The 27566-nt window shown below is 32.3% G+C and overlaps 7 protein-coding genes across 8 annotated transcripts; 1 reads left to right on the top strand and 6 right to left on the bottom strand.

Moving 5' to 3' along the window:
* Window positions 1-132: 132 nt before the first annotated feature.
* LOC105650130 (uncharacterized) lies at window positions 133-1099 on the bottom strand. The gene is made up of 2 exons (XM_012237010.4): window positions 970-1099; window positions 133-733 (listed from the first exon to the last, which is right to left on the bottom strand). Exons 1-2 carry the CDS (start codon window positions 1059-1061, stop codon window positions 172-174), a joined length of 654 nt encoding a protein of 217 aa, XP_012092400.4. The 5' UTR covers window positions 1062-1099; the 3' UTR covers window positions 133-171.
* A 3799-nt stretch (window positions 1100-4898) lies between these two features.
* LOC119371457 (transcription factor MYB15-like) lies at window positions 4899-6348 on the bottom strand. Its single transcript, XM_037641628.1, has 3 exons — window positions 6219-6348; window positions 5976-6105; window positions 4899-5445 (listed from the first exon to the last, which is right to left on the bottom strand). The coding sequence occupies exons 1-3, from the start codon at window positions 6346-6348 to the stop codon at window positions 4899-4901; spliced, it is 807 nt and encodes a 268-aa protein (XP_037497556.1).
* A 4138-nt stretch (window positions 6349-10486) lies between these two features.
* Window positions 10487-13129, bottom strand: LOC105649436 (PLAC8 family protein). The gene is made up of 5 exons (XM_012236073.4): window positions 12662-13129; window positions 12264-12327; window positions 11904-12068; window positions 11272-11337; window positions 10487-11179 (listed from the first exon to the last, which is right to left on the bottom strand). The coding sequence occupies exons 1-5, from the start codon at window positions 12913-12915 to the stop codon at window positions 11009-11011; spliced, it is 720 nt and encodes a 239-aa protein (XP_012091463.1). The 5' UTR covers window positions 12916-13129; the 3' UTR covers window positions 10487-11008.
* A 1160-nt stretch (window positions 13130-14289) lies between these two features.
* LOC105649435 (phosphoinositide binding protein) lies at window positions 14290-16392 on the bottom strand. Its single transcript, XM_012236072.3, has 2 exons — window positions 16015-16392; window positions 14290-15192 (listed from the first exon to the last, which is right to left on the bottom strand). Exons 1-2 carry the CDS (start codon window positions 16251-16253, stop codon window positions 14514-14516), a joined length of 918 nt encoding a protein of 305 aa, XP_012091462.1. The 5' UTR covers window positions 16254-16392; the 3' UTR covers window positions 14290-14513.
* Window positions 16393-17497: 1105 nt separating this feature from the next.
* LOC105649434 (Adenine nucleotide alpha hydrolases-like superfamily protein) lies at window positions 17498-21127 on the top strand. Its single transcript, XM_012236070.4, has 2 exons — window positions 17498-18413; window positions 20789-21127. The coding sequence occupies exons 1-2, from the start codon at window positions 17714-17716 to the stop codon at window positions 20806-20808; spliced, it is 720 nt and encodes a 239-aa protein (XP_012091460.1). The 5' UTR covers window positions 17498-17713; the 3' UTR covers window positions 20809-21127.
* A 1924-nt stretch (window positions 21128-23051) lies between these two features.
* On the bottom strand, window positions 23052-24327 carry LOC105649433 (uncharacterized). 2 transcript variants are annotated; one of them, XM_012236069.4, is made up of 2 exons: window positions 23525-24327; window positions 23052-23415 (listed from the first exon to the last, which is right to left on the bottom strand). In XM_012236069.4, exons 1-2 carry the CDS (start codon window positions 24050-24052, stop codon window positions 23197-23199), a joined length of 747 nt encoding a protein of 248 aa, XP_012091459.1. In that variant the 5' UTR covers window positions 24053-24327; the 3' UTR covers window positions 23052-23196. The 2 variants fall into 2 exon arrangements, with proteins under 2 accessions (XP_012091459.1, XP_012091458.1); XM_012236068.4 differs by having other exon boundaries at window positions 23052-23418; window positions 23525-24321.
* Window positions 24328-26165: 1838 nt separating this feature from the next.
* On the bottom strand, window positions 26166-26910 carry LOC105649431 (calcium-binding protein PBP1). The gene has a single exon (XM_012236067.4). It carries the CDS (start codon window positions 26652-26654, stop codon window positions 26313-26315), a length of 342 nt encoding a protein of 113 aa, XP_012091457.1. The 5' UTR covers window positions 26655-26910; the 3' UTR covers window positions 26166-26312.
* Window positions 26911-27566: the final 656 nt, after the last annotated feature.

Genomic DNA, 27566 nt, shown 5'->3' with positions numbered 1-27566 from the left:
GCACTAAAAAACTATTTTCTGTAATAGAATAGAAGCCGAAACGTTCAGAGTTTTCAACATAAAGTATATTTTCTACTATTTCATTTAGATCCAACCACCCAAAAAAATATTTATGTTGGCTGACTTATCAAAGATATAACATAACATGATGATAACTGAGACAGACAAATATTATTGCCACAGAGGAGAATAATCCCAGAAATTATTTTCAGGCTCAATAATATCGGAATTGTATGAATAAGCAGACCTTTCAATCCACATCGGATTTGTTACCCAATCATCCTCCATGACTTCCATTGGATCAAATAATTGCAGGAATTCTCCTGATAAGGAAAAATTCTCCTGCTCCATAATTTGCAGGTCATTATCAGTCCGCACAAGAGAATATTCAGTTCCTTCACAACCATGGATAGAAGAATCTTGAAGCCACATCTGATCTGTATTCATCAACCCATTATCCTGAACTAGTTCCATTGAATATTCAGAGAGAAGACTATTATTATTCTCTTCAAGATTAATGGAGCTTGATGATGAAGTTATGTCAGAAGCTGATGGTGTTAATGATGATGATGATGAGTTTGATGCATTTTCAGAATAATTTTGGTGTTTGGGATCTGCTTCAGATTTCTGCACACTATAATTGTTTCTCAAGCGTTTCTTTAAAAGAGTGTGCCAGTGATTTTTTATTTCATTATCTGTTCTACCAGGCATTTTCTTTGCAATGGCAGACCAACTGAAATAACACAGTACAACAAACGTCATCAATCGTCAGTGAGAACTAATTTATCACTTTTCTTAGTTACAGAAGTGAAGAAAAGAACAAGAAGCTCTTCATATAATATCTAAAATTAAATCCCTTTATTCACAAAATTTGCTTAGGTTTGGTAATGAATTGCTTACGTTATCCAACAATGTTCCAGTCTAGAACATAAGGCAAATAGTTGACTTTTAGAAATAAACATTACTTACCTATTTCCTAGCATTTCATGAAGAGTGAGTATGGTTTCATCTTCTTCCTTACTGAAATTTCCTCTCTTTATATCAGGTCTTAAGTAATTCATCCAGCGAAGCCTGCAACTCTTCCCTGACCTTGACAAACCTAAAATTAAACAAGAGAAAAAGTAAAAAAGAAGCTATTTATTAAGCTTCTACTAATCTAATTAACATAACTGCATAATTGAACTCCACCAAATTGATTACAGTTTCATTTTGATTAATCAATTATTAGAACTGGATTCTCACCAGCAGCTTTTGGCATTTCATTCCAATTCCAAATGCCATATCTGTTAATATAAGCTACTAACTTTCGATCTTCTTCAGGACTCCATGTTCCTTTTTTCAATCGCTGTTCTCTCTTCTCCATGATCACCAGCATCGTAGTATAAACCTATGTATGATAGTTACTTTTTGTTTTGATAAGCATGTATCTATGCTAAATCAATTCCAAAACACTAGTACACTCTTAACCTATTTATATGTGTTCAGATATGATATGTTCCCTCACTTGAGACGCGTTAACTATTTTTTTTATTATTACCTCAACTATTAAATTCAAATTAGGGCTCCAGAGGGAACAATATTTTACTAATAATTACATTTCTGAGGAATAATTTCAAAATTTGATGATGTAGGGACACGATTACTCAGTCTTCCTTTTTGTTTTTTTTTTTTTTTTTCTATAATTATTATTTTAATCTTTTTATGCTTGGTTGACAAGGAAGATTTGCAAAAGAATAGTCGCTAAGCCACGATAGAGTTAATTTTTTTCACTTTCTGTAGATGAAGATAGCTAGATGGATGCAAATCATGGAAGCTTTAATTTCAGATTATTAGGATGATTTGAATTATTTTCTTTTTTTTTTTTAATGAAAATTGGCAATTCAATGATACAATATGAGTACATTATATTATTGAACGAGAGGGATGGAGTATGTTATAATAAGCTTTTTTTATATAACCATATATTGTTCTTGGCATTAGCAATTTTCCATTTCCTTGTTACAACGACAGAATATATAATTTAACGCCTTATTTGCAGCATGTGCAGATGATATGTATTTAAAAAAGATGGCCACTTGGCTGATGACTTCATTTTGTTTATATCAGCAATATAGGCAGCTGTATTTTATATTATCTCTATACCAAAATTATACTTCATTTTACTAATTTGAAATATTTTAAACTAATTCTTTGTTTTTCTTTTTTTTTTTTTAGAAAAATAAAACTAGAAATCTTATTAAAAGGTAATCGTATACAGATATGAGATACAGATCAATATATTTTTATATTTTTATATAAAAAGTCTAATAATAATTCATTTATACAAAGAATGTTGTGTTTTTATATTAAAATAAAGTTGGACATCATCATCAAATGGATATAGTTATTAACAAGTTGGGTATAACTGTCGTTAAAAATGTAGATAATACCACCAAAGTACTGATAAGTTTGAATATTATTAGCGATGTTGAACACCATTCAATCACAATCAACGACTCCAAAAACATGTATTTGTACTAATAACTACACCAATTAGTGGATTAATTAAGATTATACCTAAGCAAGCGAAAAAGACAGGCTTCAATGCGTTTTGAAACTTTCCTCTCATTCAGATTTGGCAACTTGGAGGTTTTATTAAATATTTAAGAATGTGTGATTTTCACTGCAAAGGACAATTGAAGCTATTAATCACATGTAATTTTGATTTGTTTGACTATATATAGTTCAAAGCTCTATGCTATTGGTGGAAAAGGTGATGGCAAATGAGTCAAATTTATCTAGAATTGAATTTGATAAAAAATAAATAAAAAATGCACTAAGAAAAGCAAAGTTTAAATCAAAGATTAATTACATAATTATAATTAATTAGAATAATTATAATCAAAGATTAACACTTTTTAGTTTAATATTTTTATGTTGACAGTTGACAGAAAGAATACTGGAAGAATTAGTCATGAAGCCACGAGGCTGAGACCACAAAAAAATGGTCAAAAAAAAAAAAAATTTTTCAAAACGTGTGTATATATTCTCCCGTGTGGGACACTGGACAGGAAACTCAGTTTATTTCACAAACACAATGACTAATTTATTATCAGTAAATAGTTGACTAGCGATTTGTAAAATGCGAAATGTCAACGGTATTAGTGTTATATATTTGTGGTTTTACCATTTAAAAAGTGAACGATAAAATTTTATTTTCCTTTTGTTTTCTGTGTTGACCTTTATATGAAATGCTCGGAAGAAATTTGATTATATTGTGAACACCGTTGACATATGAATTTAAGTCAATTAGCAAATTAACAGATTCTGATTTATGAAATATATACATATATATATATATATATATATATATATATATATATATATATATATATATATATATATATATATATATATATATATATATATATATATTAGGTTTAAGACGTTTTGATGCATGCATGAAGTTGAAGATTGACTGTCTGAATTATTATTTTAAGGGTTTCTTTGTTGGTATGTAGCTGAATTCGAAAGAGACATGTTGCATGTAGACCTCGGTTTGGTTTTATCAGACCAAATGGGAATTAAGGAGATGATAGCTTCTGATTAATTATAATCTAATTAGTTTAGTTTAAACTAACTGTTCAAAATTATAGACTACAAACAGTCATATTATATATAATCTATTTATCAGTATAATGTAATATCGTACCGCGAATAAAATCTTGACCTTAACCTTTGATTTCAGGAAGTTTCCTTCACCAAATGCAAATAATAATAATAATAATAATTGTAAATTCTAATTGCATGTTTGAAATGTGAATAATAAAAATCAAACTTTGTGTACGAAGTTGAAGTGACGGCGTATGACAATTATTTAAGATTAATTAAGGGAAGGAGGCAGTAGTAGGAAGTAACAATAGTTATTCTTTCTCTCCAAAAAGAACAAATCTTTTATTAATTAATTTCCAAATGATTTAATAACGTACGGCATTCAATTTTTCCTATAATAAGGTTAATTAAGGCTCATGTTATGTATATAGCTATAATTAACTGAAGCAATTAAAAAAAAATAGTACCTACGGACTGTTGTTCGGTTGGCGGTGCAAGCTGTGCATGCGGTTACCAGACTGAACATGTAGGAAGAATTTTCGACACAAAATTTTATTTCTCCTTTTGCTTGTTTGGGCACAACAATTTATCAAATGTATCCCCTCGATTATACATGAATAACACCCGAAGTGAGTAAACAATTTTTATTATAAATATATGTATGAAGAAAAGTATTTTTTTTTCTCATTGATTTTTATTTGTTCGCATTAAACCTTAAAATTTTTTTTGTGATATTGAGGACTTTATTAACTATAAGAGTAAAATTATGAGAAATTTGTTAATGGCAGTTGAAAAATATTAAAAATTTATGTTATTTTAAACAGAAGGACTAAAAATATATGTAAAGGAAAAGTTATCTACATGCTTCTAAATTTTTTCCAATTTATCTATTAGAAAGCGCAATATTTTTAATAATTTATAAACAATGGAAACCAAATTAATTTCTCATAAATTTTACTTTTATCATAAACAAATTTCTTAAAGTGAAAAGAAAAAAAAGGTTTGACGCTTTAATGATGAACCATAAGAAATGTAAGTTTAAATAGACAAAATGTAATGAATTCATGTAATAAATTTATTAAAGTATGATAATATACCGTAATAGCAAGTACACTAATTGATCATAGCTAAAGACATTAAACTTTTATTGAGACGAAAATATGTAGAGGTACACTTATTCATCATATCTATAGGAGGGAGACTAACTGGATCGATCGCAAAGCATCGCAAAAGGCGAAAGAAACACAATGACTAACTATTATAGATGAAATGCTTTGCATGGAAACTCACTCGCAAATCCTTATTTATTACCACCAAACGCCAAAACCTTCCATTGAACAATATGGTTGATCCAACAAATATTGAATTTCTTCAGAAATTTGAAAATCCTCAAACCAGAAATGAGGATTTTCAAGTAAATCATTCAGATGATAATTATAAGTAGCCTCTTCATGCCAAATCTGATAACCTTCCTCTGTACATAAAGTTTGGAGTTCTCCACATAATTCAATCCTATTCTCTTCTGTAGCCGGAAGAGAATAGTCATTATCAGATACTAAAGCCTTCGTTGTATCAACTTCACTGACAAGCTGAATAGAGCTTGATGATGAATTTGTGTTCTCCTTATTAGAGCTTTCTAAATCTGCAACCAGTGGTTTTCGATTAATTGTACAAGCTGCTGATGAGTAATTGTGATCAGAAAAGTACTTGATCCTCTTCTTGGGTTTTGGTCCATGGGTTTGAAATTGATCAGTTGCTGTGTTGTTGATCAAGCGTTTCCTTAAATAGCTGTTCCAGTAATTCTTTATGCCATTGTCTGTTCTTCCAGGTAATTCGGCTGCAATTGCAGACCATCTGTAACAATAAAAACACCATCTACTATAATTATAATAACAAACAGTGGACTAAGATCTCACCAAATGTTCACGATTCAATCAGCTGCAACAACTTTTTTATAGAGCATTTAAATAGCGGATTTTTCAAAGAAACTAATTAGTATGTAGATTATTTTGTGGAAACATGCTAATAAGTAAATCATAGGACATAGGTACTAAAATCATTTACGCTGTAAAGAAAAATAATTGTTGACCTAATGATCTTCTATTGAGTCTTTACATATCTTCTCCTTCATTTGAAGGTTTCTGGCTTTTAAAAAACCTAACAGTTGAACATTTCTGAAGGAAGGTAATTATTTGTTGTATTAGTCATCTATTTCTATTACGTTGTTCTTCAATTTGTTAAACTATGCTCTATCTTTGCTATTCATGTGAAATAAAAGTCAAGATTTATTCTTTTCTTTGTTAGAGAAAGGGAAAGAAATAAAGAAAGAAAGAAAGAAAGAAAGAAAGAACTCCAATCTTCATATAAGATCGATCAGTAATTACCTATTCCCAAGGGTTTTGTGGAGCTTGAAAATGGTGTCTTCTTCTTCCTTGCTGAAGTTCCCATGCTTTATATTTGGCCTTAGGTAATTCATCCAGCGAAGTCTGCAACTCTTCCCTGATCTTGCTAACCCTAAATGAATATATAACCAAGCAAACAAAATTAACCAAGGGCTTTTTAATTAAATTACTTCATCAATATATCTAGAAGAAAGATTTAGATACAATTAGGTAGTTAATTCTCACCAGCAGCTTTGGGCATTTCGTTCCAGTTCCAAATACCAAATCTTTTAATATAAGCTACCAATTTCTCATCTTCCTCGATACTCCATATGCCTTTCCTCAGAGGCCTTTTGTCATAGAATACAGCACTCATCTTTCTCATTATTAGCTACAAACACACTATCCAAATTTGATGAGACATTTATAGTTATATATCATATGTTTCAATGATGGTTAATTAAGAAAGACCGGATAAGAGAAGAAAGGTTGAGCTAAAAAAAGTCATCCATTAACAATAAAGTAATGATTTTATTTTAAAACATAGGGTAAAAAATACCCTCGGTTTCAATAAATTATTTTTTTTTTATCAATTTTATCCATATTTAAATATAGACAAGTCAATCCTATAAATTAACGAGGAAAATTATCATGGAGAAAATAATAATAATTTTCTGTAATAAGTTTAATCTCAAATAAAGGACTTCTATAATTTTAAGTCTCCACGTTTACCGTTTGAACCTCTTTATATTCATATTTAATAATTTGCTCTCTTTATCTTTAAATTTTAGTTTCGTCCTTGTCAAATTTGTTTAAAGCTAGATATATTATCCGACCAAATTAATTAAATTTTCCATGATATTTAAACTTTTCATCTTACAAATTATATTCTTGTACAAGAAATATCACTAAATCAAAACTAAATTCCTTGATAGCTAATCATTTTTTATCATCTATACATCCTTTTCTGGAAATTAAGAAAAATATTTAGTTAAGCTTTTTAACATTTAGGGCCTTGTTTGATTTGCAAAGTGGAAACTAATGAATAAAATAAGTATTTCATAAAACAGAATACTATTCTTCACTCTACTAGTTTATATGTAGCCCATATTAGAAAGAGCGATATGAACCTTACCAAACACACCTTTCAGAATAGAGTTATTAAATTTAACATACTGAACAATTTATCTAATTGTCTCTAGAACAATATATATATATATATATATAAACAAATTTCATATTATATGTTCATGCATCTGAAGTTCAAGCAGAACTGAAGTTCATGCATCTGTGCATTTGTAAGAACATAGGATATATGTTCCCCAAGTAACATATGTTAATCTTCCTAAGAGACAAGAGAGCTTAATTTTGACTACATTCAAAGTCCACTTATTAAATTGTTAATCTAGAAACTCCATTTAATTCAACGGTGTTCACATTAATTAATTAATTAATTATAAAATAATTTCAGTCCCAAAAAAATCTAATTTTTCCAACTTTTTGGGCTGATTATAAAATTAGGAGAGACATACATGCAATTGAAGAACATGCAATGAAATTGGAATGTAATGTTATGAAGTGGTGAACAAGAAACCTAATTTAAGTATTTGACCAAGTATTTTAGGACTACTTAGGAATAGATTAGGAGAAAAAGAATATATGTAATAACTCAAACGAAGTTTCTAATTAACAAAGTTGTTTATAAAAATTTCAAAGAAAATAGAAAATAATAATTTATAAAGACAAATTACATTAAACTTCATACTCAAATTAGTTTAAGAAAACAATTAAAAATAATTTAAAAGACACAACTTCAACTCTTTGGATTTCAAAAATCTCCGAAAATTCAATCTAGTGCAGGGAGAAAAACAGCAAAGGTAGACTGCATTCTTGCAAATTAGAAGGAAGGAACAGGAAGTTTCCACCTCAGATCCATGCATTCTGTTTCTGTAATAAAATAAAATAATTATTAGCAAAAGCTCACTTGGTGCTTGCATTATGTAATTATTAATTGTTAGACAGTAGCAACAAAGTTGAAATTCAGCCGACCGTGTGGAAGAACACTGGTGAAAGACACCAACAAGTTAATATGAATCGTGATTAACATTCAAATGATGCTTTAACAATGACAACATATTGATATGACACAAAATAATTAAATAAATAATGATAAGGAAAAAAAAAAAAAAAAAAAAAACCAAAATTTCAACTCAACTTGCATTACACTAACAATTAATTAGATATTGACTTGTATAAAATCCCATAATGATCTTCCAAGTCATGGTCTTGCCTCGTGTTCGATCACAGGATCATGATGTCATCAGGATATACATATACTTGCATTCAATCTAGCATAATTATTAATTAATTACTGTTTAATTAATTGATTTATAAGACATCCACTGCACTTGTACAATAGGACGATTTGTGGCTCTCACTTTCTGTTAATATCGCATTTGATTTAAGTGAAAATGATTCAGATCTCTCAAGTAAAAGATCGAGTGATCGATTCTATTGAAATCAAGAAAGAAAAAGAGTAATAAATAAATAGTGTTTAGTTGTAATTTAATTAAAAAAAATATTCAATATCAAAACAAAGTTACGTACGGTTGACATTTTGTCTAAAGAAAATGTTCAGTTAGTTGTTTCATGTTTACATTTACACTAGGATTGAAAGTTTTAGTTTCAAGTTTTGATTTTCTTGTCAGGATTTTTGACGAAAATGGCTCGTAAACCTGCTACCCTATCTAGGTCAAATTCTTTGAATAATGGAAAGGTATTGGAAGTTAATTAGAAGCCTAGAGGCAATATCTAACATTTTCTTTTTTTTTTTTTTTTTTAGTTTTCTAATAAATAAAAATATATTATTTTTTTAGTATTGTGATAAAACGACAAGTATTATAAAAAATGAATTAACTTTTTCTAAAAATATTCAATCACAATAGTGCGTTTTGCAATCTTTCCACCCATTCAGATTTGGCGACTCGGAGTTTATAATAAAACATTGAACCGTTTTCAGAATGATTTACAAACGACAATTAATTAAAGCGATTACTCACATGCTCATAATCATAATTTAATTTGGTTGACTAAGGTTACTACCTCTTATATTTCAAATTTCACATATCTTAAAAAAAATTAAATTTGTATAAATTACAATAAATTATTAAATAAATTAATTATACAGCTTTAATTTAATATATCCAACGCTAGGAATTGAAACAATAATTATTGGTCATATACAAAGAGTAAACATGTAAACAAAATTATTACTTCTTAAAAATTACAAATGTTACAAGTATTTTGAAATATAATATTCTCAAATAAGATAAGTATTTAGGAATAGAGGTAATATATTGTATTGGTAGAAAAATTGATGGAAAATGAAACGAGTTTCATCTACTACCTTCGTTTCATAATACTTGTCACATTTGTAGTTTTAGGGAGTAAGAAATGTTTTTTTACATATTTTTTATTTGTATATGACCAATAATTATTATTTCAATTTAATGATTTTCTTAAAAATTTAGTATTAAATTAAAGATAATATAGTGAATTTACTCAATAATTTATTGTAACTTAGATAAATTTAATAATTTTCTTAAAAAACGTGAAATTCTAAATGTGACATGTATTATGAAACATGACAGTAAAATTTAATGAACTGAACATTTATAAATTAAGTGCACAATGAAAAGGAAAAACTAAATGGGAAAAAAAAAAAAGTTGATTTAAACCGCCACTTATGAATTTATTTAGAATAAATTATTCATATTAAGACTGAAAAACACATAAATAAGAAAGATAAATTTCTCAAATTTTTTCTGTTACCATGTAATCGAGAATCAACTGGAATTTGATTACTGGCTCAAATGTTTACGAATGGAGCCATTTTCGGATCACTTTCAACGAATCTTTGGTTGAATGTTTTAAGATCTCTTGTACTTTGGTTGACAGTTGACAAGAAAGAAAACGAGGAAGAACGTAGTTGTCAAGCCACATGCTAGGGTTAAACCACAAGAATGTCAAAACGCGTATATGGATTCTCGAAGAAAGAGGGGACCCAGGACACTGGACACTGGACAGGAAACTCATGTAGGAGTAATTAATTATCAGTAGATAGTGGACTTGTAAATCATTTCCATAATTAAACAACAAATTCTATTTTGTAGTAAGGAATCTCTAACTGCTCTGCTCTGTCTCTTTTTTTCTTTTTGTTTTTCATTTGAACCTTCTATAAAATGTTTTTAAAGAAAAAGAAAAAAAAAAATGGAACATAAACTCGTCTGTCTACAAGGCCCAGTCCAAGACTTCTTTTTGATATGTTAAATGTTTCAAACAAAACTAAAAACCTGAGCCCATCTCTTCATTCTCTCTGGGCAAGTTGGCAGAGTTAGCATCTGGCCAACTGGCTTCCCTTCATGATTTAACCCACAAGCTGGGTAACTGACGGAAGGTACGTCTTCCCTGAAGTTGCATCCCAGTTAACCCCAAAGGTTTAATGTAATCAGATAAACCATTTCAAGGATTCTTGCATTTGAGAGATTTCATTAAACCATAAATGGTACACAATTTGATTAAAACAAACCCAGTAAAAGCTAATTGACACTCCATAAATCAACTAACTGAGCTAAAAGTGCCATTTGCAGATCCCACAGAAATGTGTATGTGTGTAACAATAATGACAATAAATTTTCACCATTGACATCTAAATTTAAGAGTACAAGCCTCAACAAGGTTACACTTGTGTAAATACAATTCCCAAGTGGGATATAGACTGCAATATCTTCCTTATCATATACTTCAGACCAGGTCAGTTTCTTGATTCAGAAAGCACTGACCTTGTGTATAAGCAGCAAAAACTCGATGCTTCCATTTAATCGTTAAGTTTGTAGACCGGCCTGCAATTCATCCGTGTCTTCAGGAACTCAGTTGAAAGCCAACATCAAATAAATGTGGCTTGGCATTAATTGGGATTGAGGACTAATGTTTCTAAAAGTCCAAACTTTCCAAGCTCAAGAGTGGTAACCGACATCTCAACTGTTTTGCATGTTACAGATAGCAGGAGACTTGGTTGAGACGATAGAAGGCGGGTGCAATTCTAAATTTGTTTTGTTTCCTTCACTAAAGCCACTTATGCATAATGTGTCACCCCGACCGTGCCAGTTGCCGTCTTGGACATTGTTCATCTCCAATGTTCTGGACTCCTGTTCCATATTAGAAGAATGCTAATAATCAGGTTTCAGGTATGTGGAGTGATTGTGCATTATATATAAGACTAAGGAAAGGGGAAAAAGACCTGGGATAATGCACAGCAGGGGCAGGAAAGGTGACAGATGAAATCATCCAAGGAACTATCACCATCCTGAAAATCAAATATTCCCAACAAAACATTAGGTGTCATTATTAATCTAACTGCAGAAGAGATTGCAACTGATAAAAAGAAATCCAAGCACTGCGAGCGCTTCATCACACAGAAAGGAAAAGCATTGAAAAAGTCAAAATGCTACCACAATTAGACATACTTCAAAAGCTGTTAGGAGGAGCAGAACTAAAAAAGAAATGGTTCAAATAATATAATCAAAACGAAATCTCAATAAAGAGCAGCACCCTGAAAGTTTTTTGAATTTTGAAACAAACATAGCCATTGACAAACATTGAACCGCTAATCATAAGGTTCTGATATAAATGCGGAAAGAATTTGACGTGAGCTACAAAAGACACTAGCAGTTACACGTCAAAACACAAAACTGAATCTGGAGGTAAATACAAGAAGAGATAATGCAAAAAGATAAATCCATTTCTTTTAAGGACACAAACAAGGAAAGAATTTCAAAAGATGAATCTTGGCAAATCACAAATATAACCATACATCTAAACTAGACAATCAGATCAGCAAACAATTAAAGAAAACGAGACAAAATTTCTCACCCTAATATTAAATTTCTTTCTCATCTGCGTGCGGAAGAAACCCAAATACATTCCTATTGAAATAGTAAATGCTGCTGCCAAATAAAGAAAGCATTGCCGCTTGGTGACTATGAATGCAATGAAGTTAAGAAGGGCAGTAAGAGCAAGAACGTAATATACAGTTCCCTGCAAAATCATATAACAGTTCTTAGTATTTCCCTTCAAACAGCATCATTTTGAAGTTGAAAGAGACAGAGTTGCCAGGTAAGGTTAATAGCTGGTGAGAACAAAAGTCAAACTTCACCATCCTTAATTCTTATAACACAAAATTTTAGTCAAATTTCCAAAAACAATTATTGAATATCGAATTGCAAAATTTACCTGAAGAAAACAAGAACCAAAACCAGCTCGTGTCATGTTTTTCCCAAATCTGTAGCATGGACAACTGCAAAAGCAAAACCACAGTTAATTCCAGGAATTTGAAAAATTGCAAAGATAAGAAAAAAATTTGACAGAAACAGAGATTTAAAGTTGCCATGATGAAATTTCAATCTTCCGTTTAACTTGCTTTTCCAATTAAGCAAATTTAGACCATATGTGACAAGAATTTAGAGGAAAAACAAGTACTTGCTCTAGTAATTAAACAGCTTCTCCCTTTTTGTTCTGAAAATTATTTAGCAGGCAATCAGCCAAGAAAACTTTGCAAAAAAAATATTAAAACGGAAATAATTTTAACCACTAAAAGAAAATTTCGAAGAAAAAAAGAGAAAAAAAAATACCAAAAGGACTCAATAGCGATGCGGCGGTCGTCGAAGCAACCAAGGACTTCACCTTCCCACATCCTAAAAACACCTCCAAATTCCCCACCACTAGCATCCATAGCATCAAAATCTTCAGTTTCCAGTTTCCTCCATTTCCCTTGCGTCTGCAAAGCCACCGTGGAACACAACATATCAAAATCCAACACTGCCATTCCTTCAATCAGCCTTTCCTCTTCTTCCGCCTCCACCACTTGTTTCTCCAAGTCTGCCATCTCAAAAACCAACTAGGGTTTCCTAACTTGTCCCCGCTTGTTCTTCTTGAGCACTTGGAAACAAAAAAAAAAAACAAAAAAAGCACTTTCCTTTTTAGCAGAGAAACAGAGGATAGGCAGCAAATAACAATGGGATTATTGCCTTTTTATATTTTGGGAGGGGTGTTTGCGTTTTTGAGTTTCGCGTTTCACGTTCAGACAGGAGAGAGTGACATTTTGTGTCTGTTAATTTGGTGGGGTTGGCGGGCAGTTAATGGAGACGTGGGACCCATTTGAAACGCTTTTTGGATTATTATTATTATTTCACAGCTGTTGACACGGTGGCTCCAAATATTTTTACCACTGGCTGCTTTGCTTTCTTTAAATTAACGGTCTACTGTTTGAATCCTTAACTACCAAATTAATTAATCTCTAAACAGAAATTAGTATAATTGGAATTCCCAGATTCCTTGCCCAAAATTAAGTTAGATTGATTTCATTAAATCATTTCCCCCAATTATAGGTAACACAATAATTGGGCTTCCTTAGCATTTGGTACCTGGCAAAGAATATTAATGTCATCACATGACGCTAACCAACTTCTATCCGTTTGCAACACCAATTTGTTGCTTCATTGACTAATTTTCTTAACAGTTACATTTCCAAATACTATAAAATAGAGTAATAGATTCTTTTTGATGGAAATTTAAATTACGCATCATTATAATAAATAAGTGCTTTTTAAAAATTTTACCTCAATTTTATTTTAGAAATTTAATCCCAACCGTACGAAGTGTATAAGTAAATTTCATAATTGATATTTGTCCCATAAATAACAAATAATAATGAAAACGATAGATGGAATTGAAAATTATTTCTAATTGTGCGGCTGCTATTTGAACATTAATGTGTATTTGACATTGGAATCAAACTTTACCTTGTAATTAAAGGAAAATTAGGAATCAAGTTGAGCGATGAGGCAGAGCACAGCCAAGTTTTTAGTTGGCGCATAAAATAATAATTAAAGGGTTCAATCACATCCATTCACCAGCAGAGAGTATACGAAACATCGATGGTGGGTGGGGCCCTTGAGGAGGCTGGAGAGTGGAGAGGCTCTTCTCTGGCTAGTGGATTATGATATGATCAGATCAGCTTCTTATTCCGAATAAAAATCCACTTTGTATGAATTGTAGTCCTTATCTGAATTATCAACCACCCCACGTGCATAAAGCTATTCTGCATTTTCAATTTGACCATGGATTTCGTTCCATTTTAAAAAAAAAAAAAATTGTTTCAGCAAGGCCCAAAACACAATCAGGAGAGGTCCGGTTGGGAAAAAAAAAAAAAAAAAGATTACATGCCCAGCCCATCTATAATCCAATTGCATTCTCCAAGTTATCATCAGCAACATAATAATCAGTTCTACTATTAAAGATCAATTCACAACTTGGATTCATGTAGCTATCTTACAAGAAAGAAACTCATCATAAAACAGATAAAACTGCAAAAAAAAAAAAAAAAAAAAAAAAAAAAAAAAAAAAAAAAAGAAAAAGAAAGAAAGCTAGCGGTTGTAAATCAGAACATAATAAGAAACTGGAGCACCCTTCTCTTTGATTTTTTTAAATCTTCATTGCCGCCGGTCTCACCAGTCCCAATCCTGAACCACTACCTAAATGCTTGAAATCTGTTGCTAAAAGATTATCATCATGGCCAGCAAAGCCAGTTCCACCCTTTTCCAAGTTCACCAAATTCCTTCCCTTACATGCCTTGTTGCAGACCAGACAAACTTTATCTACCACCACAAATGTGTCAGCACATTTCTTGCAGAAGACATGGCCGCATGAACTGAGTGCCACCAGAGACATTGTATTAGTGAGAGTAACCTTGCAACTAGGACAGATATAGGTCTTATCGAGAGAACTGGATTTCTTCTTTTCACTCTTGTCTTCCGTGAAGTAGATGGGGAAAAGGCTTTTCATCTTAAGCTTTTCCTTGCCTTCTGGACAGACTGTACTTGTGGAGGGGGCTTCTATTTTAACAGAAGCTTCCGGCGTAGCAGAGGGAAGCCAGAATGCTTTCATTGTTCGAAGTGCTTCCTCTTCGTAGGATGTGACCTTCACACTATTTGCACCATGGAACCCATTCTTGTCTCGGCTTTGATTTCTATCATTGTATTGTGGAACTGCACCATGGTTTTGCTGGTCAAATGCATCAAGTTCTTTGGTTTTCTGCAACATTAGCTTCTCTTCCTCCTCTTCCTTCTCTTGCTTCTTCTGTAATTCATGAGCAGCTAACTTCCTGCCAGGTAAGATAAGCACTTGCTCCTTAAAAGAAGTAAAGGAATTTTAAGCTATAAATGGTGTGTGACTCATTGTCAATGCAGATAACAAGATATGCTCAGATGAAAAAGAGGAAAAAAAAAAGGTAAGAGGGAACTAATCCCTCCAAATCTACCCTATGGAATACAAAGCCAAGCCAATTTTTTTCACATCACTACCCTCTCAACACAAGTGCACAAAATGGCGCATGTTTGACTAGACATTAAGAAGGGACGGAGAGGGGAAAAAGAGACAAAAATCTTGTTCCAAAAAGAATTCACTGGTTTTAACTTGGGTTCCAACTTCCAGGTCTCAAAATTGAACTAGACTATAGCCGGGGGATGGGGGGGTTGAGTATGGGGTAGATGATGGCCATTCCTCAAGTACCATTGTTTTCTAAGAATGTGCTATAGTATATATACAAATTAATCAACTCATGCTTGCAGGTAAATTCTGCAACTCTACGTCCAACTCCACTAAGAAAGTTCACATGATTAAATGAGTTAATTTATCATAAATAAACATCCAAAATGTTACAAACAGGTGTAGACTTCCTGATTGCAAGCTTGCATACCTAACTGTTTACCAATTTTTCAGAACAGTTATGGAGTAAATTTCATTCAAAATATCAAAGAGTTTGAATAACCATAAATCATCCATCCATTAAGCTCATCGCAATTAGCATAAACATAGCCATTCACTTTACAAGCTCTAATAAAACCATCAAACCTGAAATTGAAACACCACTGTTGAAAATAAAACGAAAAACCAATCAGTCCAACTTGAACCACAAAAAACTTACCTTTGGATATCTTTCTTTTGAGCTAAGAGACATTCGAGAATGCATTCTTTGCAAAAGACGTGGCCTTTCTGGCAAGACATGGGGTCGATAAATGGTTTCAAGCAGAGACAGCAGGCATCGAAGGGCTTAATAGAGTCTTTACCAAGCCTCTCCCTCTGGGTCCCGTATCCGAGCTTTCGCTTCTCATCGTATGTGAAGAAAGCTAAATCGTTGTTGTTCTTCGAGTGTCTCTGGGGCATGTTATTGTCTCTTCGACGAAAAGAAACCCTAAAGAGTTATTCGTATGAAAGGATTGAATTGAATTGGAGGTTTGCAGAGGCCGAGAGGGAAGACTGAAACCCTAGAAATCGAAATCGCGAGAACGATTGAAATTAGATTTGATTTAGGAAATCAAGGGCCAACGTAAAACGTATTCACAAATCACAAAGACGACAAAGTGTGTCCGTTTGTTTCAAGTTTTAACAAGCCGTCGTGTGACCGACACAATAGTATGCGGACTTGATTGAAATCCAACGGTTTCAAAATAATCTCAACCAAAATAGCAATTATTTCATAAATTATTTAGGTCTCCTCTTGATTCAGTGGTTTATAACAGTAGCTGATAAATGTTAATTAATTATTATTTATATTTAGTAAAATATTAGTAGTGATTTCCATTAAAATATAAAAAATAACTGTTAATGGCACAGTTGTTTTTAAATATTATGGTATAATATATATATTTATGATGAATACATTATTTTTTATTTTAATGTACTATATTAATAAAATAATAATTAAAAATTTTAAAAAATTATTTTTAGATAACTACAAATAAAATATTATAAAAAAATATCAATTTGAAAAAACTTTATTAGCAATTACTTTTACGAGGTTAATGAAGTTCAAAATAATATAAATACTAATTGTTATCGGTTAATAGTAGCTGATTAAGACTTCCATCAATTATCAGCCGCTGACTAAGAATATTTAGCAAACATCTACAATGTAACTGTCGAATGTGAAACAACTATAAATAAGTGAATTATCCACAAAATTAGACTTTTTTTTTAAGTAAATTAAAGATACCTTATATCCTACTATTTTAAGGATTACAATATATTTTATTTCCGGAGATCGATACTTGATGGTATTTCTTTTCTCCTTAAGCATTCAAAATTTTCATTTGGAACAAAGAAATTTTATTTCTCAAAATTAGCCAATTTTGAAATTATTATTTATATATATTATAATTATTTTTTGTTTTTTTTTTCAAATTTTATGTTTTTAAATTCAAAATTTCATGTTAATATAATGTGGTTTATTGGGTATTTGATTCTTTTATTATATAATTTTTTATTATTCTGATTCATTTAAAAACAAAATTTACTGAAAATAAGAAAAAAAAAAACAAAAGGGAAAAATTAAAAATATGAAATAATATATCCACTGAGGATAAAATCGTTTATTTAGCTGATAGGTACTGACACTTTTATACGTGACATCTCGACGCTTAACGCGGCCCCACTTTCCCTCTTCTTTACTTCACCTCTTCCGCATAAATCTCTGCAACTCCCAAACCAAAACCCCCTCTAATTCTTTTCACACTTCTGTTTACTTTCCCAGGAGGAATAGAGCCCAAAATCTCTAAACGCTTTAGTAAAATCTTCGAAAGCAGAAGTTCAAGTCTTTTGTGTTTTTAAAGAACATAGTTGCAGTTATGACTTCGCCTTCACCAAGGAAGAAAAACCCAGCAGCTGAAGCGGTGGTGGTCCAACCATCGTCTCCACGATTCCCGACTTCTGGGGCGCAACGGAGGATAGGCATCGCGGTGGATCTTAGTAACGAGAGCGCTTACGCCGTCAAATGGGCAGTCCAGAACTACCTCCGTCACGGAGATGCTGTCATCCTTGTCCACGTGCGAACCACGAACATACTTTACGGTGCCGACTGGGGCTCTATTGACCCATCTATAACTGATTCCGAGAACCAAAGTGAACAGTCCAATAAAAAGATTGAGGACGAGTTTGACCTCTTCACCAATACTAAAGTCAATGAGTTGGCTCAACCGTTGGTGGAGGCGCAGATTCCCTTCAAGATTCATATAGTCAAGGATCATGACATGAAGGAAAGACTCTGCTTGGAGGTGGAAAGGCTGGGACTGAGTGCAGTGATTATGGGTAGCAGAGGATTTGGGGCTTTGAGGAAAAGCACAAAAGGAAGGCTTGGTAGTGTCAGTGATTACTGTGTTCATCACTGTGTTTGTCCTGTGATTGTTGTGAGGTTCCCTGACGAGAATGATGGTTGTCGTGCTGAGGGCTCAGGTGGCAGATATAAGAGAGGAGAGAAGGATGGGGAGCTGCCACCAGTGGTGGAGGAGGCAGAGCAGGAGCACCACGGTGCTTCTGATAAACAAGCAGGTTTGAGTTTAATGTCACTTTAAATGCATAACCTAATTAAAATTTTCCATGTTTTAAGCCGAATGGTGTTTATGAGCAAGCAATGGCATTGTGTTGCCAGTATGATAATCCCCTTTTATTTTACCCTTGATGCCTAAATTGATATTGTTTCTTTATAGTGTTTCGTTTTAGGTGTAAAATCATATTTAGGACAATATTAATGGCCATTAAAAATGAACATGCATGAGTTCTTTAGCGATGGATTCTCATTTTGCCAAAGCTCCTTTCTTTCTTCTGGCAATTGTTTTGACAATGAACATATAGTAATTTACTCTTTGGAATTTATGTAATACATTTACAAGTGAATATTCATTTCAGTGTTAACATGTGACCCGTTTGAACAAATAAACCAGATTCACTACTCTTGATAAATTATGTGCTCTGTCATAATTTAGTAACTCTTTATTGGTTCATTTGGATGTTACTTTCTCTCACAAGTTTTGTGCTAATTGAATTCTTGAGATTTGTCTTCTTGCCACAGTTGTTAGACTCTTCTATTTCAGCTAGTTTGGCCTAAATATCTTGATATGTAATAAGAAACAAGATGACAACTTCATGTTTTAAGTCCATTAGCTAGTTTCAAATAGATCCAACCATTTCAGTGTTCTGTCATTTCTGTTGAAGTAACGCATTCAGCTTTATACATTCACAATTTTGGTGCTTTTTGTTTTCTGTTTATCTTTATTTTAGATGCCCTCAAATTTCATCAAGTTATTGCCTAGATTGTTGGCACCTTATTAAAACCAATCGAATCGTGGCCATGATACCACACCATGGTTAACTATTGCAATATATTCTCCCAATGAGCATTAAATGGGAAGTAGCGGTTTGGAGAAAGATGGTCTTTATCAGGTTTTAGGTTGATGTGGTTCCATCATTAGTGGTACTGATGTAAACTGTAGTTTGTCCCTGTTTTGAAGAGAGGATAAAACACACAGATTTATGTCTTGATGCTTTGGTGAGAAAAGCATAAAAAAAGATCAATGGATCTGAATGTTTTTAAGTTTTTTTTTTCCCCTCCTAATTATTGTTGTGGTTACTCTATAGAGATAGCAGGATTAAAATAGGAAAGAGGAAATGAGAAAATAAAGCTTGAACCACTATGTGCCTTTGTAGGGAGTGGTGACCATCGCATTTATTTTAATAATGTTTCAAAAGTCTAGGAGAGAGCTTGAGGACTGTTGAGAGTTCTCAAGCTGGAGGTGAGCCAAGCCCTGCCAATGGTTTCCCCTTTTTTACTCGCTATTGTTCATTGTCAAACTTTCAGTTCTAACTTCAAGCCTTAGACTACTTGCACCTCCCTATGGCTTCAGCTCTTGCTACGATTCCAACTTTTATGATGTTGAGTTTGAGTTTGCAAACTTTTTTTAATGTTCAAGGTTTAATTCAAGGGTGCAACTTTTGAGATGTAGTCCATCCACTGATGCCGCTATTCAATAGTTATCCTTCCTGTTAAACTCAGTAGAATTCAAATCCAACAGTGTTATTTTGAATCTAGTAATAATATAATATTTGGTACTGTATGGTGAAAAAACCTATGAATACTTGAAGTACTATTTTATACTGAATAAAGTCCCACTGCCACTCTCCTCCAGTGTGAACAGTTACTATCTTCTGGTACTCAGTTAATTGATTTAATGTTTCTGTTGTTTGGAGTTGTTCCCCAGGTGCATGGATAAAGCTTCTTAAGATATCTTGGCATATTAGGAGAGAGCTTTTTTTATGTTTACTTATTTGCAAAGATAATTAACCTTGTTTCTACTGAAACTCTGCTAAGGACTGGGGAAGGATGAAAAGTATTTCTAGTGAAGGATGGTGAAGTCCATGCTTAACTGCCTGAATATGCTGGAATGAGATAAATTTCTTCCTCAGCCATTTTTCCTTTTTTTAATCTTAAATCTTTTGGATGCATTGTCCAACTGGGGCACTTCCATTAATGGGGGAGAGAAAGAGAGAGAGAGCAAATTGTAAGGATTGTTGTTGCAGAAATCCATAGGAATCCATGCAAAACTCCACAGGATGTCTTTTATTGTTAAAGTAGCTTAAGAAGTCTGTATTCAGGGCTCAATTTCATGTTTCCAACAGAAATGCAAATTTTGGCTAATCAACTTACATCCAGAGTAATATATGTATATACCATGAGGAGTGATCTTCCAAGTCTTTTAAACCGTGAATGAACTAGTTCTGAAGTTATTTAATTTCTTCTCTCTCTCAGTGAACAACAGTAACAAATATGCCCTTGCATATACGTGTTTGATCATATGCATAAGACGGTTGATTCAGTATCCACTATCCACATTCTCGTGTGAATAATATTCAAAAAATATGTTTTGCAGATATGGAAAGAGCTTCGTGAGTAGACAGTGGAGATGCTGAGATGTCAAAAGCGAAAAATGATCGGGATGGTTGTAACTTAAAACGGTCATGCCTCACGAGAAAATTTTAGACAGCTACTGTTTGTTATGTCTACCTCTGTACTACCTTGCATCTGTTTTGGTGATCACCTGCTGTGTTGCTTGCACTTGCAGGTCTCTTGATATTACATTAATATAATAGGCAGCCGCTTTTCTTTCTGTATCTTGTGATAAAATGTCCGATAAGAACCTGTTTTACTGGGTTGCCTGTCATGTAAAAATATCGACATGTATTCATCCCTTCAATTGTTGTTGCTGCTAGTTTTCGATGTGTGTTATCTGTTTTCAGAATAGGACAACTTGAAGAGCTAGAGCCAGCCATTACGATAGTTGCTGAGGATTTGTCTTGTCTGAGGTATTGATACAGGGAAACTATTCACCTTGAGTAGCCATCTCACCTTTCTTGGGCTTTCTTCGCGCCATGAAAATATATGTTCTTGAAATCCCTCAAATTTCCTTGTTTCTTTGTTTTTGGCTTTGATGGGTTGGACGTTGGAGACTGGAGATCATAACATTTGGGGAATCTTCCGATCCATAGGATAAATGAAAATATATTTACCAAAATGGGGTGATTTTGAAAAACAATTACCAAAATACTCTCTATAAAAGAAAACTAGAGAAATAATTTTTATTATGTATAAAGAAAACAAATATAATAAACATTGTTAAAGAAAAATATAGAACGAAAAACTATATCCAGATGTTCTAGAAATTATAATATTGGAAATTACAAAAATTTTGAATCATATACTTTTACTCGTGTATAATATTATAATTATAAAAATTAAATATTTCTAAAAAGAAGATCATTTGTTAGAAAAAAATAATTACATGTTCTAAAATTAAAGAAAAAAATAAAAAATTATTTTCTTTAATTTGTATTGTAATCAAATAAAATTTTTAAAAGTTAAATATATTCAAATTCAAGCAGAATGTGATGAACAAGAAAGGACGTCAGCAGCAAAATTTTGAGACATCATCCCTTATCTTATTAGTGCAGTTAAGAGAAGAGAGAAACAGCCTGCCATTGGTCCACTGTCAACTGAAGAAACTACGAGTTGTTTTGATATCATTTAAAAAAAAAAAAAAAAAATGTGGCTAAAGGGTAGGAACACTTTTTATTGTTTGTTTGTTTTTTTGACAGCTAAATATGTTTCCACGCTAAAAATGCCAAGTGTAGAATTTTCTAGGGGAATTCTTAAACTGCAGGCTTCCACAGAAAATATATTTTAAAGCCTTTGTGTTTTTCTTTTTGTGATGTGTAGAAATAAAGAAGGATATTCAAATTAAAGGGGTTTGGCATCTTCTTTTATCTCCTACGGAAAGAATTTGCAAGAAGCGGCCATGGTTTCAGGTTGCAAAGCCCATTTGCATAGTGAAGAATAATCCCTTTTCTGGCTGGTTCGCTTCTTTCTTACACACAGCTATCAATATCAGAATCCATAAGATTAATATAAAAAAAATAAAAAATATCTCCCATTTTCATGCTACTTTATAATATCTTTGTACATACACATGCATTATAGCCACACAAAAAATTCTCCATACCAAACCTTCAATTTTCCACCTCAAAGAGAAAGTTAAAATAAAAACACTATCAAATTATTTTTTTTTTTAAAAAATATTAATCAGAAATTAAATGTTCACCTAATAATGATATATAATCAACTTGCAAAATTATAATAATTAAATTACTAATTCATGGCACGTGGAGGTGTCGGAATATCAACTTCCAACAATTTATAATTGTGATTTTATATTGAGAAGTTTACCCATATTAAGGAAAGGAAAGGAGTCTGGTTTGGACTACAAACTTGGCAGAAATCAAAAACAAGAAAACTTATGGTTGTTGCTAAAGAAACTAAAGAAAATTCCATTTCCATTACCATTCACCATCTCAAGGTTTGGACACCTTATCTGTTAGAATTTTCTTCTTAAGTCAATCTGTATCAAAACAACCTCACAAACACAGAATGGTATCCACATTGGGGTCCCACTTTCACCTGGGGACAAAATGCTTGCCATACAATTTTGACACTGACTAACACCTGGAATTTCTCTCTATTCTGACACTGACCACAATTTTTGTATATCATAGTTATCTATTTTTGAAATATTAGGAAAATGTCGCTGCTGAAAAGATGCGAACTTTAACTTAACAGACACATTGCATACGTAGAACTAGTAGAAATTAAAGAACTATTAATTGCACCAAGGAAATCAAATTATTAATACATTACTGTGTGTTCTTCTTCGTGGGTTAATTAATGGTTGAAAAAGACAGACTGGCTACCATTACAGATCAATAATTTTCAATTAGAGGAAAGTAACTAATTAGCTCTCTGTATATAATTATTACTAGAAATACCATTCACAACTCCAGTTTCTTTGTTCAGTTTGCAGACGTCAAATACTGCAGTGGTCGACTTGCTGTCTTCAACAACTTTAGGTTTCTGCAATTCGTTCTGAGTTGTTTTATACCCCTTCAATGGCCTTGAAGTTGACATATTTGTATTTTTATTTTCCTCGGATAAAAGGCTAACACAGCGCTGCTGCAAAGTACAAGTTGTTGAATTACAGTAAAAAAAGAAAAAGAGCATACAATATGTTACATCGCAGGAATTAATCATTACATATATGGGTTTATTAATTAATTACCTGAAGATCAGATTCTGCAGTTTCTCTAACGCGCTTCAAAGAAAATGCAATTCCTGATTGAGAAGTATCTTGCGTTTGGCCATTGTAAATCCTGGTAAAGTTTTCTTGATCACTGTTAGAACTCGAAATTGCTGTAGAAGACAATGGAACCACTTGATTTTCTTCTTCTTCATCGTCGCCTCCATCGCCATTTTCATCATTCTCGTCATCTCCACTCTCATCATCTTCATCAGTCTCATCATCATCATCATCATCATCGCCACCCTTATCATCTCCATTGACTCTCTCTTCCCTGCAACTCGAATCTTTAACGCAGTTGTCGCAGAGCGAAACAATAGGGCTTAGCTTGGGACCAGCGGCGGTCCAAGGAGTGAAAGATTGACAAAGATGGCAGAGAAGCGTTCTTGAATGCTTAGCAACAAGAAAATTAGCGCCATGAACCTTAGCATCGCAGTCCCAGCAGAGGCTTGCTTGATCTGATTCACAGAACATTTTTGCTAAAGAATCGCAGAGTTCACACTTCCTCATTTTTTGTTCTCTTTTTGGGTTTTGGGTTTTGGGTTTTTGTTATCAGGAGAAAGAGTACTACAGGAGAAAGACAGATTGAACGTTTGATTTGTAGAACAAGACCATGTTGTGTTTTCTGTGTGCTCTTTCTTTTTATGTCTCCGTTGTTTTAGCCCACCTCGTTTGCTTAAAAAATAAAAATAAAAAATAAAAACTTATCACATGGTGCAGAGAGACTTGTAACTGTTTATATTTAAATGAAAAAGAATATATCTATTTTCTCCTTTTCTCTTATAATAACTATTCTGTCATAAATAATATTTTCTTGGAATTTTCATTTACGTTTGATTTCCAGAGACGAACTCTTCATAATCTCAAGTCAAAGCAGTTGAAAAATTAAAGGATAGAGAAAGCTATATATGGTCCTAGCATTCTGTGGACAGGGAACAAGCCAGGACACCAAGAGAGGCTGTTTCTCTTGCAAGTATGTTTTATTTGGTGGAAATTAGGTTTAGCTATTGGCAATGAGTGTCCCAACAACATCTCACCAAATCTTAATTTCTAATGCAAACGTAAAGATTGTAGACACGCACTGGACCTAACTTCATCTCAAGTCAAGTGCTTTCTTTTCTACTATAGTCTTAGCTAGACATTGAAACATTCTTGGCAAGAAAAAAAATTGGATTGTCTCGAAATGGAGCAAGCTATTTTTAATCTGAATAGTTGAAATCAAGATTGGATGAATATGGCAAAATTAGCCAGAACTATAACTATTAACTGACTTTAAATAAAGATGAAGCTCGTTCAGTTTTATTTACCGGCAGTGGCCGGTCTGTTAGTAGTTAGAAATGTAATCAATGTGGTTGAAAACTTGAAATGAATGTCCTTTCTGAAGTTGCAATTGTGTGGTTCATTTCATTCGTTTCCTTTTTACAGTACTTATAGTTTACTGTTTGCTTTTAATGGTATCAAGTCGTCACCTATCATTATTATTTCAATTGTTCATCAATGACCTAATTTTCTTAAACATGTGATTTAAATTGAATAAACAATATTGGACATAGTGTATCCATTTCTACCTAAAACAGCAAAATCAGGTTCCCGATTACTTAAAATGACAATTTTGTGGCATGGTTGAACTCCAAAAGTCAACTGGTTAATGCTTCATAAGTTATAGGATAGGGATGTGCTTTCTTTATCTTTTCATATCCAGCCTTTAAAATGTGGACAAGGACTTGCATATATAAAATTAGTTTTGGACATGTTCCGATTTATACGTAGCCAAATGGCAGATCTCTGCTGCCATTTTTTTCTATAGCGTGTTTGAAAATTCTTAACGCGCAATATATATACATATACTATCAAAGAATCGGTTCAATTCATATTAATTTGTTTAATTAATTTTGAAATTTGAAAATCTCTAATTTTAAATAAGAGTTGCTACATATAGTTTAATGGGCTTATACTTAACTTATTTACAGAACCCAGCCCATATAGTTTCTGAGATCCAGATTATCTGACCTGGCTTGCATGGTAATTTGGTACGTATATTAAACAGTTTGAACTGTTAAATTGAATGGAATGCTACCAAATTGTCAATTTTATATGATTTTTTAAAAATGGTTTAACTTTTTTTTTTTAAAGAAAAATACCATTCCACTAAAAAGAATAAAAAGAAAACGACTCTTGTGGGACAACTCCTCCCCATTCTTAGAAACGACTATATCTATAGGAGACTCTTGTTAAAGAATGAGTTCCTATGTTAGCTTGTCTCTTAATCCATTTAATAGTCACATTAGATCTATGATCTAACAAATCCTTACCATCCTTAATAATAGAACCGAACTCAGAAAATTAATAAATCATTTTTGAAACTGTTTGATTTGATTTCTATTCAATCAAACAGTTCGAAACAAGCCAAACCATCTCAATTTTATAATGGTATATGCATTGCAGCTATAGCCTTACTATACAATGACAAAATCACTGATCAGTGTAAATTATTGAAGACTCTCGTCCACATTAATATGAATTCACTCTCTATATATATTCTATTTATATTTATATATTTACCTAGCTATATAGTTGTAGAAATTATTTAAAAAATAAAAGAGAAAGAAGCAACATTGGAATATAAAGATAGAATTGACATCAAATTTCTACTAATGGAGCTGGAAATTACAAATCGATAGGCTGGGAAAAAGAAAGAAAAACAAAAAGATGGCTCTAACCAAGAACAAGAAACATTAATTAACAATAATGTAAGATTAAAAAAAAAAACCTACATTTCACTGACAAGAGCTTCTAAAAGCCATTTTCTTGAAGTCATCATCAACCCAGGACTCAACCTAAACATAAGAGTACAAAATTCCATTTCATTCAAAGCACCATCGCCATCCAAATCTCCTTCTCTTAACATACACATTACTTCATCATCGCTCATATCTTGCAATCCCAGCAACCTAGAATTCCTCTTCAAGCTTTCAAATGTGATCGCACCTTTCTGTTCATCCATCAACAGCCGAAACCCATTACACAGTTCTTTCATAAACCCATCAGCCCCTAGCTTTTCCACCATGGCTGGAAAGAAATCTTCAAAGACGACACCATTTACGGACGCCATTACTTTACAAGAAAAACTAATTAACGTATATTAATATATAAAGTTGAATGTAATAATCAAGAAGAAGAAGAAGAAGTATTGGATGCGTTGAGATTGGAATAGAGGAAGGGTGGTTTATATATAGGTCTGACAGAGAATAAGAACAATTTAAAGGGTGAGAAGGAAATTAAAGAAGGAAAAGTATAAGATAGTCACAATGACAACGAAGGTACAGGTAAGAGAATAGGAGGAAGGCTGTTATGAGCGGCTTTTTGCTCTGCGTATAATTGGTGTCTATTTGCGTTACGAGACTGTTCTCATTCGGTCCTTCCTCGAAGTTGCATGGGAAGGACCTAGCTACGAATAGAGTGGGCAACCAATAACCATTTTCCTTTCCTTTCCTATAAGACTTCCAATTCTTTTTTTATTTAGGAATCTTTATTACGAAAACGCCATATTTAGGTAAAAAGTTATAAATTTAAATTAATTTTTTTTTAAAAAAGGATCCTAAGTTGTGATTGTGCAAGCAAGAATAATAAATAAACGGTTTGATGTTTTGACCTACTGGAAAAGATTTTGCTATGCAAATGCAATGAAATAGTGGTGGACATGTATACTATGAAATTAATTAATTAATTAATTCCATTTCATACATGTATGATATAACAATTATATTCTATACAAGCAATGTGTTTCGTGCTACATTTAGCTTTTAATTTTAAAATAAATACTATTAATTTCATTACAACAAACAATTTTGTTTATTAAAATTTTCAAAATAATATTATATATTAAATCCTAATAATATCATTCATATCTCAAATCTTTGTGAAACATTAAAGATGATTAATGTGATATGACTAAGCAAATAAGATGACCAAGATGTGTTTTTTTGTTTCTTTTTAAAATCTTAAAAAGAAAATTCAATGTCAA

The sequence above is a fragment of the Jatropha curcas genome, chromosome 11, assembly GCF_041381405.1.
Source record: "Jatropha curcas cultivar XTBG-Jc1 chromosome 11, XTBG_Jcur_1.0, whole genome shotgun sequence".
Taxonomy (NCBI): Eukaryota; Viridiplantae; Streptophyta; class Magnoliopsida; order Malpighiales; family Euphorbiaceae; genus Jatropha; species Jatropha curcas.
Note: the sequence above shows the minus strand (reverse complement) of the source record. Positions and strands in the feature narration are given on the sequence as shown.